Below are 11951 nucleotides of genomic sequence, written 5' to 3'. Positions count from 1 at the left end.
GGAAAAGTGTTGTTGGTTTGATTTTTCAGGTTTTTTTTTTTTTTTTTTTTTTTTGAAAAGTTAGATGAAAGTTTATGTAGGATACATTCTGGACTTGAGAAATAGCATGGTAACAAAATGTAAAATATGATTTTTGATTAGTAGATAACCACTATTATGAGCTCAAAATCAGAAAAAAGAAAGGCTGTTCTGAAAAAGAGGAACATGTCTAGCTGAATCTGTATAAAGCGACGTAGGGGGCCTTAGCAAGGAAAGTGTAGAAACCATTCTTTTGTAAGTAAAGTCTTTCATTAGAAGGAAATGGAATTATGAACTTCATGTCATATGTTTGGTCTTTGTAGCTTTCCTGGGCAAAGCAGTTCTAACCAGTTTAACAATCCCCAATTAAAATAATCTAATAATGTCAACTCCAGAACAACTTATGATATATACATCTACAGAATCCTGAGAGTTGTGTTTAGTCAATGAAATGAATCACAATGAAAAACAAAAGATCTAGAAAGGCAAATAAAATGGCTTTCTTAAATGAAGTTCTTTTGACTTGCTGATTGTACATTTTAAAAATTGTGTATGTGTTTTTTTTTTTTTTCCATGAAGTCTCAGGTGAGTGCAGGTTGTTTTGTAAACTGTGCAATGTTTAAACTTCAGCAAAAAATCAGGTGCCAAATAAAGGTAGTTTTTACCCTAGAAAGAAAAGGACTACATGCGGGATTACAGGAACAAATGATCAATTTTAAAAAGCTTTCATAATCAGGTATGGACATTGGCATATAAAACATTAACTGCAAACAAAGTGAGGCTTCCTGCAAATCACATCATCCCAATAATTTCCATTCTTTCTGTTGAGAAACATTTAAAAACAGCACTGTCATCACAGGAAAGTAACCACAACAAAATCAGCTTTTCCCACACTCATTTCTAATTCAAACAGTCTCACTGCACTTACCATAAATCATTAGCAACCATCAAATTCACTGGGCAAAGCTGGATTTGGCATTGTCCCCCCAGAAAGGATAAAATGTATGTGATAAACAGATGTAACATAGAGAACCAGGTTTACATCGTAAAGGCTGAGGGTGAAAAGCATGTAACAGGGCAGATCCACGATGTTGCGTGGGAGATGGCACTGCTCCACATACACAGGGATTCTGTTGAAGTGGCTGCAGCTCCTACTTCGTAGCCGGTTTCTTGGGCGGGAGGAGTTTGTATGTGTTGAAGTAGCCCACCACCTGCTGGGGAATCTCTGCCAAGACACACTGAGCAAGTGCTTCTTTTGGAGCCTTTTGAAAAACAAAATCAAAGTCACCATCAGCGACCGAATTTTTACTGGCTTTTTGCAGAGAGACTAGGGTTAACTCACCTCCCATTTACAAAGCAGTAATTCTTTATTCCTAGGTTTGTATCTTTTCTTAGGAAAAGTCCACAATATATGGAAGAAGGTAAGCAACCAATGTTATTGTGACTGCAATGTTATTTCTGCTTTTATCAAGTCCTTTATTAGTATTAGCATTTTAGCATTTGATGATTTTGTTTTGTTCTTTAATTTTCAAATATAAGTCTTTCCTTCCCTTGTTAATAACTTTAAAAAAAAAACAACTTTCTATTTTGAGAGAACTATAAATTCACAAGAAGCTGCAAAAATAATACAGAAACATCCCAAGTCTCCTTAACTAGTTTTCTGCAAAGGTAACATCTTATAAATCTACAGTACAATATCAAAACTAGGAAACTGACACCGAAACAGTGATTCACAGATCTTCTGATTTCACATGCAGTGATTTGTGTGTGTGTGATCCTATATATCTTTTTCTGTAGAACCATCACAATAAGTAAGATACAGAACTGTTAGTTACATCACTACAGAGATCCCTAATGTGACTATTTTATAATCACACACGCACACTCTCCCTCGCTCTCAGTGAAGGTGGGAATATAAAAATGGTATAACCACTCTGGAAAATTTAACAGGTTTTTCTTTTTTAAATTAATGGCTTAATTTTCCTGGAATTAGTTTTTCTGTGGCTGGTGCCAATTGAGTATCTCATATCACTGTTTTTTTTTCCTTTTTTTAAGACTCGTTTTATTTATTTATAGGAAAGTTAGAGTTACAGAAAGAGGAGAAACAGAGAGAAAAATCTTCCAACTGCTGGTTCACTCCCCAAATGGCCACAATGGCTGGAGCTGAGCCAGTCTGAAGCCAGAAGCCAGCTGTTTCTTCCTGATCTCCCAAAGGGGTAGCAGGGGCCCAAGGACTTGGGCCATCTTCTGCTGCTTTTCCCAGGACAGTAGCAGGAGGCTGGATTGGATGTGGAACAGCTGGGACTCGACCCAGCAACCATATAGGATGTTAGTGCCACAGGCTTTAGCTTAACCCGCTGAGCCACAGTGCTGGCCCCATCAGTTACTTTAATAATTTTAACATGCAATCACAAAAGACCCAGAAATTGCACTCCTGGATATTTATCCCAGTGGAACAAAACCATAGGTTCACACAAAAACTCCCACATGAAGGTTTATAGCATCATCATGTTTGATAGACAAAAACTGGAAACAACCTAGATCTCCTTGGGTGGCTGAATGGTTAAACTGATAAATCCAAAGCACGGAATGCTACTCAGCAATAAACCAGAATATGTGCAAAGACTCAGGTGACCTGAGAGAATTATGCTGAGTCCCAAAAGGCTACATACTGTATGATTCCACTTACATAACGTTCTTGAAATCAGAAAATCATAGAAATGGAGGAGAGATTAGTGGCCTCCAGGGGTTAAGGTAAGGACAGAGGTAGGAAGAAAATGGGTGTGGCTCTAAAGGGGCAGCATGAGAAACACCTGTTGTTTTGTACCTTGATTACATCAAGGCAAATACCTGGGTTGTGATTTTGCACTATAGTTTTGCAAGGTGTTACCAGAGGAGTAAACTAGTTTAAAAACTCTTCAGAGAGATTTTCATCAAACCACATCCAGTTTGATAAATTCAACATATCCTGTGTTTTTTTTTTCTATTGCTACTAAGATAAAGATAAAATACATCTTTTTAACATATCTACACCAATATTAAATGAACCACACATCGTAACGACTGCATAAAGCACAGAGGAACACGTTCTGACGTAATGACGCCAAATCCAAGCAAAGCTCTCACATGCAAGTGGATGTGAGGAATGGTACTCACATTCTGGAACTGTCTGAAAGGCACAAACTGCACAATATCTCTGATGGCCACCTCGCCTGATGGAGAGCGGAGACTTCCACCATCACCATCCAGAAACTCCATGGCACTGAAGTCAGCTCCTCCCACTCCAACAATGATGATGGACATGGGCAGCTTGGCAGCATTAACTATGGCTTGTCTGGTTTCATCAAGGTCTGTGATCACGCCATCAGTAATGATCAAGAGCACGAAATATTGCTGGCAAAACAAGAACATATGTCCACTAAGCAGGTCAAGCTCCCAAACAATAAGAAATGATTAATGCCATCTCTAGCTTGATGAGTCTTTCAGGCTGTTTTTTGCTCCTTTTCCTTGCCAGTCTTTACCCAGGATACCATCTGCATAAAATATTCTAAGGTTCTCTGGTGCCAAGGAAATTGACTCTTAGAAAAACTGCAGGTTCGTTAAAAGTACAGCACACCACAAAATAGAGCTAGCAAAATAGCTCGGAAGTGAGGCATCTAAATGTCAAAGATTAATCATTCACCAAGCAAAGGAATTGATACCTTAATTGAAATATTAAGTATGTCAAAGCATAGATTAAGGGAGTAGCAACTCCATTCTCAAAAGATCAAGTCAGAGTGCAGTTAGCCCAGTGGGTAAGAAGCTAGTTAAGACACCTAGTCCTGTACTGGAGTACTTGGGTTTGACACCTGGCTCTAGCTCTTGACTCCAGCTTTCTGCTAATGAAGACTCTGGGAGGCAGCAATGATGGCTTGAAGTGACTGGGTTCCCGTCACCCATGTGGGAGACCTACACTGAGCTCCAGCTCCCAGCTTTGACACTGGCCCGGACCCATTCCATTCGGAGAGTAAAGCAGAGAATGAGATCCAGCTTGTTCTCTCTTTCTCTCTCTCCCTTAAATCAATCAATCAATCCACAAATGTTGAATAAATATGGAGGTAAAATATACTTTTTTAAGATTTATTTACTTGAAAGGCAGAGTTATAGAGAGAGAGGAGAAGGGACAGAGAGAAAGGTCTTCCATCCCCTGGTTCACTCCCCATATGGCTGCAACGCTGGAACTGAGTTGATCCAAAGCCAGAAGCCAGGAGCTTCATCAGGGTCTCCTACATGGGTGCAGAAGCCCAAGGACTTGGGCCATCCTTCTCTCCTTTCCCAGGTGCATTAGCAGGGAGCTGGACTGGAAGTGGAGCAGCCAGGACTAGAACCCGAGCCCATATGGGATGCTGGAACTATAGGTGGTGGCTTAATCTGTTACGCCACAATGTGACTCCAAAATATACTTTTTAAAAAATGGATATGGCTGGGGCTGGTGCCGTGGCTCACTTGGTTAATCCTCCACCTGTTGCACCGGCATCCCATATAAGCACTGGGTTCTAGTCCCGGTTGTTCCTCTTCCAGTCCAGCTCACTGCTGTGGCCTGAGAAAGCAGAGGAAGTTGGCCCAAGTACTTGGGCCCCTGCACCCGCATGGAAGACCAGGAAGAAGAACCTGGCTCCTGGCTTTGGATTGGTGCAGCGCCGACCATAGTAGCCACTTGGGAAGTGAACCAATGAAAGGAAGACCTTTCTCTCTTTCTCTCTCTCTCTCTCTCTCTCACTGTCTATAACTCTACCTGTCAAATAAATTAAAAAAAAAATGGATATGGCTTAAAGGGGGAAATCTTCCTCTTATTTCTGTCATCTCTGATAAAACTTTTCAGAGAATAGAAAGATGTTCCATAAAAGCTGTGTTCCATCTATTGGGCCATTTAAGCCTGGAACAGGAATAAATTTTAGAATAGTAGCTAACATGTGCTGAGTGTTCCCTCTGACCCAGACACTGTACACTTTACATGAATTACCTTATTTAATTTTTACTGTCTGAGGCAGTTTCTCCCACACTACTTCTAAGTACACTGAAGCTAAAAAGAGAGTTGATATCCTAGGTCTAATAGGTAATGGTTAACTAACTCAAATCTTTTTAGCACAGTAAGTAATCTTGCAACAACAACTAATACACATCTCATCAAATCTTAATTTGTTAAGCCTGCATCAAAAAGAAGATACCTGATTTTTTTTTCTTTGTTAGAACCTATCTAACAAAATGTATTCAAGTTAGAAAAGACTTATGAATGCAAGCATTTTGTATTGTCTTATTTTTAATGCTCACTAATGCAACAACAGATGTTACTCTCAAACCAAGAATGACTATATCATTGAAAAATGGCACCAGGTGCAGCCACTAGTCCACATTCTTCCTGTCCCCTGGCCATCAAGCACTTACAGAAGCTGTCTGCTGTTGGGTGGCTGCAGCAGCAAACCTGGCCACATGATTGATGATTGGAGAAAAATTGGTTGGTCCATAGAGTTTGATCTGAGGAAGACAGGCCCGATATGCCTCTACAATGCCTTGGATTCCTAGATCAGAAAAAGCAGCAGTGTTATAAATTCTCAAGTACAACATATATATATTCACATGACTGGCTAATTAAATATCCACACCAACATATAGTGCCTTAAATAATCAAAAGATCCATAGTAGAAGTTCCTCTTAGCTATATACTATAAAATTCCATTACTATACTCCATTACAAAAACCTATAAACTGCCCTCTCCCAGAAGGCAATTGTTTTCATCTCAGTCAAGATATTACCTTGTCTATGGTAGGGTTGTTAAATTTGTGCTTAATTCTGATGTGACTCTGAATGTGATGGAAATGGAAAAAGAACCATGAAAAAGGTATTGCATCATACAGCTGATGACATACGGCAAGAAAAAGTTGCTGATAAAATAAAACATGATTTGTATATATGGCCAGAGAGTCTACAAAAATATTGGGCTGTAAACCTAATATGAATTCTAGCTAATTAATTGATGTAAATCTTTATTCAATAACTGAAAAGTTAAGCATGTAAGCATGACATGGGCTATATTGGATTAAACTGGTAAGACTGCATTAGTTTCAAATATTCACTACCAGATTATTTACTGCATTTTGCTGCAGAAATACGAATGTGTTTGTTATGGGGTACTGCCCCTGGATCTGTTGAAATGCGATGTAACCAAGTTAGACAGGGCCATTAGACTAGCTGTGACCAAGGCATGGCAGTGGACATGACATCCATGCCACAGCAGATATTTTAAGAACTGCCTGATTTCTCAAAGTTTTCTGGATCTTTCCCTCTACATTGGGAGCAGGACAACCCAGACAGGGACTGCTCTATAAGTCATGGAACAAGGCTGCAGTCTAGACACATGTAAAGTGGGCAAGAAATCACTGTTCCATTATAAGCCACTGAGAAGGAGAGATTGTTTAGTACAACAGCACAACCTAGTGAAAGTTGATGGACATGGCTGGGAAAGCACTGCTGATGAAACTTGTAGCCCTGTCCACACCTGCTGAATCTGCCCTTAGTAACAAAAGTGTTTGGGATGTAGGTAGATACCACACATCCCAAAGAATTCCCCACCACACTTGCTGAGATCAGCACACAAATCTGCCACAAAAAAAACTTTTACCATAAACCAGAATTGGTCTCTTGTTTTACAAATGTCCAACAGAAAACAGATCAACAAAGAAGAGCAGCAAAAATTTAGTTTAAAAGCTTCACAAGGCCAACTCTCTTGAGTCCTGATAAACTCCTAGTAATCACTTAGAACTTAAGAACATGTAACCATGTGAACAGCCTTTGAGAACATGCCTGACTCATGCAGAGCTGATTTTCTGTGCAGCAGGTGATGCTGACCTAGCAGTCAGTCCAGTAGTTAACACAGCTCCTTCCTTACAACGATCTATGCTGAAGAAAAATGGAGCCCATAACCACAGCAATAATATTTTCTTCCTTTTGATCATATTAACTTGTTCTTCAATCTGAAGGTGTAAATAACTGCATTTCTTCACAAATAGCAATAGTCTTCAGTTCCTCAACTAAAACTGAATTATGTCAAAATCTGCCCTATGTATTAAAGGAACATGTGGGATGTGTCATTTCTAGGCAAATGAGGACAATGATTACTTATTTAGGAACTGGGGATCAGACGTCCCTGCTTTAAAATAAGGCTATATTGTTTTTCTGTAGAGTATCTCCTTTGTTTGCAGCTAAACTGAATCTTTTTCTGAACTATAAACCAAACATTAAAAAGCCATGCTTCGTGAGCAGCCCAAAATTGTGCCCATATTACTTACAGGGCAAATAAACCTCTAAGATGAATTACCACAAAATTATGCCATCTCTTTTTAATAAATTAAACCTAATAAAAACAATTCTCAAAAATTATTCCAAATTCGCCATAAGCATGAAGTACATGTCTTGAAAAATATAATATACCCAGGTTCAAATGGTTAGGGGGAAAAAGAGCCCACAACAGCCATTGGCAGTACCTCAAGGGAGCACTGAATTAGAATGCAAAAGTACCCTGGACACAAGGAGACAAGCCCAGTGCAAACTGACCCCAGCGAGCTGCTCCAGTCTGCTACTTCGCAAACATTGGTTCAGCAGAGAAGGAAAGAGCACATTCTTCTGTTAGAAACCTATGCATTTTGTAAAAGTCAAAAGGACTTCATAGAAAATTAGCTTCTTGTCTGACCGTTTTTAAATTATACCTCTCCCTCTGTACTTACCTTCCCTCCTCCAAACCTTTGAATCTTATATAATGAAGTGGGAGACTTGGCAGTTAGGTTGATTGTTCAGTGTGGTAAAGAGGAGGAAGCACTTGGCTATTTGAGGTTAAAGAAGGAAGTTAAAGACAAATATCCCCTGCTGTCCTCTGCACAGAGGAAAGCTGCTATAAAACCTCAGCCCTTTGATCCTTCTGCCCACACCACGTAGAGAACACAAGTAATCACGTTAGCCATCTTTCCTTTGTAGAGTGAGACTCTGACAGGCTCTTACAGATCTGTACACTGAATTACTCATTTTACTGAGGGCTTATTTTTAAATCTATTTATATGTGAATATACGTTCAATATATGAACATGTTTCTTGATCTACTCCCAAGACTGAGAATTTGTTTTTTTTCTATTAAAACTCTGGAGGTAGAAGAACCTGGCCTCCAATCCTCACTATCATGATACTGAATTTCTCCACAACTATCATTGTCACCCTAACCACCAGCCTAGTACCACACTCCTTATACAACAGAAAGCTAAATACATCACAAGGTGAAGCTTAGGGATGGCATGTGAATACTTTTAAATCACAAGGAAAAAACAACAACAAAGACTAGTGAGGTTTTCAGTTTAAAGTCTTCATGTTTATTTTTTCACTTACCATTGCAATAGGGATTGACTGGATTAAAGTTCATTGGAAACTCATGTGATACCTGTCAGAAGACAAAAGGACAGATGAGACCCATTTTGTTTTTTTAGGAGGCAAAGTTTTAAAATGAGCTTGTCTCTTACCTGCCACTGAGGAGGTACCTGAGCTCCAAAACCAAAAGCTGGAAACATTTTATCACTGAAATGGAAGTTTGAAAAATGTTAAGATGTTAGGTTGTTTTCAAAATAGAAAGAGCTTTATCTTCACTCACAATAAAATCAAAATGAACTCATTGCCACCCCCCAAATTCCCACATTAAAGACTTCAGAGAAAAAAAGCTTACCCACAGTAACTGCCAGAACATCAACACTGATATGTGACAACTCATTCTAATTATTTCTCTGTGCACTGAGGGAGAAAAATCCCCTCTCCATATGTATTTTATAAAAATGGAATTTATATTCACGCTTTCTACCCCACTCTTTTAAAATGATGTCTATCATTTGATTGGACGAATGTATAAATAAATTCATACAGCCCTAAAACCATAAGTGTTTTCATTAGCTTATAGCAAAGTCATCTGGCAGCCAAACCTGACTTGAATTGACAAGTCATTATTATAGTATTTATTTATGCCACTTAATATGACTATTCACACATTTGGCTATAGAAATGCGGTGCAAATGCCAACCATCTTTAATCTCTCAGGTTTCTGCAGTAAAATGCATGAATATTTGACTCTAAGGGTTAAGAAATAAGGCCTGTGGACCTGAATTTACAAGCATATCATACACATGGCTGCTAAGTATTCCCCTGCAGGGATTTTCCCCCCAAACCGACATCCAATGCTCCACCATCATAACATACTAACACTAGGAGAGAACATAATAATTTTTCTACTAGGTATATTCTTTGTATGTTAACTCTTTTTTTAGTACATTATTATTATTTATTTATTAAAGAAAATGTTCCTATCTACTAGTTCACTCTCCAAGTGCCCATAACAGCCAGGCTGGGACACTGGGAGCCAGAAACTCAATCTAAGTCTCCTACATAGGTGTCAGAAACCAACTACTTGAGCCTCCCAGGACATGCATTAGCAAGAAACTAGAATCAACAACAGAGCTGGGACTGGAATCCAGGCACTATGCAACATGATGTAGGCATTTTAACCACCAGGTCAAATGCCTGCTCCTGTACATTAATTTTTTTTTCAAAAGATTTATTTATTTATTTGAAAGGCAGAGTTACAGAGAGGCAGAGGCAGAGAGAGAGAGAGAGAGAGAGAGAGAAAATTCTTCCATCCTCTGGTTCACTCTCCAAATACTACAACAGCCGGAGCAGTACTGATCTGAAGCCAAGAGCAAGGAGCTTCCTCCGGGTCTCCCATGCAGGTGCATAGGCCCAACGACTTGGGCCATCTTCCACTGCTTTCCCAGGACATAGCAGAGAGCTGGATCAGAAGTGGAGCAGCCAGGACTTAAAATAGTGCCCATATGGTATGCCGGCACTGCAGGTGGTGGTTTTACCTGGTACGCCACAGCGCTGGCCCCCTTGTACATTAATTCTTAATGGCTCTTTCTGCATTGAAGATAAAATCTATCTCATGTCAGAAATATTTTTCCCAGTATGTAGTCTGTCTTTAACTTTGAAAGATCTCTTCTTTCACTGTTTTTAATATTAATCAATGTGAACACATAAAACTTCTTTCAGGATTTCTGCCTTCACTGTCTTCCCTTTAAAGACCTTTCTCACTGCAATATCATAAACAGTTCAGGTAGCTTTCCTCCAAGACGTATCAAGATTTGCTTTTGCTATTAAATTTCCAATTCATCTGGATAGTGGTTTGGACTAAGATATGACGCACAAACTGCTGCTCTCTACCAAGATCTAGTCTTATCACTATGACACCTCACCGAGAACCCACTCTTCCTAGCTTCTCTGGGCTGGATATGGTAAGGTAGGTTCTAGCCAAGGTGATGTAAGTAGAAGTGATTCATAAGCCACTTCTGAATCATGTTCCTAAAAGGGAGTACATACGTAGTCCCAGGTGCTTCTTTCCTTTTCCCATTCGCTACAGAAGCGGAGCAGCAGCCATGGACTCAGGGCTGGAAGTGTGAGCTGGGAATTGGGAACTGGCAGCCCTATCAGCCCTGAACTACTCCCCTTTAGGCATTCAACATGAAGGGGAAATAACTCTCTGTTCTGTCAAAGCCACTTTGTTTTGGGGTGTCCATTTTAGCAGCTTGGTCTATAACGCAGAATAATATCCTAACACAATCAAGTATGAGTCAGGGATCCAAATTAATTCTTGTCTACTTCGACAGCTATTATCAAAAATTCTATCTTGTAAGACTCCACTTGGGATGCCCACTTTCCATATCAAAGTGTCTGGGGTTGAGTGCCTGCGCTGCTCTGATCCAGCTCCCTGTAATGTGTACCTTGGAAGGCAGCAGTTGATGGCTCAATTACGTGGGTCCCTGGCATCCACTAAGGAGACCTGGATAGAGTTTCAGACTCCTGGCCTCACTTGGGCCAATGTGGGCATCTGGGGAGTGAAGCAGGAAATGCAAGATCTCTGTCTCTCTCTCTCACTTGTATCTATTTCTGAACAGCTTGCTTGGTTTCCCCAGTCATGGACTAGCTCCATACTCTAGTTTTAAATAAGCTTTAATACTTACTAGAGCAATTCTCCCTTCATTTGTTCTTTTTTTTTTTTTCTGAAAAATTCCTTAACTATGCTCATTCATTTTTCATTCTAGAGAATTGTTAGAATCATTTTGTCAGGGTTCCATGGTAATTTTTAATTCTAATTTTGATCAAGTCAAAGACTTTTTTTATATTTCGCATCGTTATCATGACATCTGCCTATCTAGAAATTGTGGCATATATCTCCATTTATTTATTTTTTCCCAAGAAATCTTTTATTTAAGGTATACAAACTTCATGCATTTCATAAATATAACTTTAGGAACATAGTGATTCTTCCCACCCTACCCACTCTTCCACCTGCACTCCCACCCTTCTTCCTCTTCCCTTTCCTATTCCCATTCTTATTTTTTACTAAGATCTATTTTCAATTACCTATATATACATAAGATTAACTCTATCCTAAGAGTTCAGTAAATAGTACGACAAAAATACTGTTCCTCAACAGTCGAAACAAGGGCTGTTCTAAGTCATCGCACCTCAAAGTGTCAATTTCGCTTCTATAGATTATCTTTTAGGTGCACTATTAGTTACCATAGATCAGGGAGAATATATGGTATTTGTCCTTTTGGGACTGGCTTATTTCACTAAATATGATATTTTCCATCTGCCTATCTAGAAAGTGTGGTATATCTCTCCATTAAAACAGGTTTCCTTCTTTGTCTTTCAGTACACTTTTCAAGTTTTCCTCACAAAAGACCCTAGACCTTTTATTAAACTCATTTCTCATTTCCATTTTCTATTACATTATAAATTTTGATTTTTATTTACTATAATTTTTAATAAGCTATTGCTGCTACTAAGAAATGGACTTTTAAAAAAATTT

At 39.1% G+C, this 11951-nt stretch overlaps 1 protein-coding gene across 1 annotated transcript in view; it reads right to left on the bottom strand.

The window, feature by feature from the left end:
- Positions 1-711: 711 nt before the first annotated feature.
- Positions 712-11951, bottom strand: part of CPNE3 (copine 3) — a 50517-nt gene continuing 39277 nt past the window's right edge. Inside the window, exons 12-16 of the mRNA XM_002710675.5 lie at positions 8560-8614; positions 8429-8480; positions 5443-5576; positions 3175-3411; positions 712-1280 (exon numbers count right to left, since the gene is read on the bottom strand). Of these exons, the coding sequence (XP_002710721.1) occupies positions 1170-1280; positions 3175-3411; positions 5443-5576; positions 8429-8480; positions 8560-8614 (589 nt within the window). The 3' untranslated portion in view covers positions 712-1169. The remainder of the gene's footprint in view (positions 1281-3174; positions 3412-5442; positions 5577-8428; positions 8481-8559; positions 8615-11951) is intronic.

The sequence above is a fragment of the Oryctolagus cuniculus genome, chromosome 6 (genome assembly GCF_964237555.1).
Source record: "Oryctolagus cuniculus chromosome 6, mOryCun1.1, whole genome shotgun sequence".
NCBI classification, from domain to species: Eukaryota; Metazoa; Chordata; class Mammalia; order Lagomorpha; family Leporidae; genus Oryctolagus; species Oryctolagus cuniculus.
The sequence above is the reverse complement of the archived record's forward strand: the minus strand, read 5'-3'. Positions and strand labels throughout refer to the sequence as shown.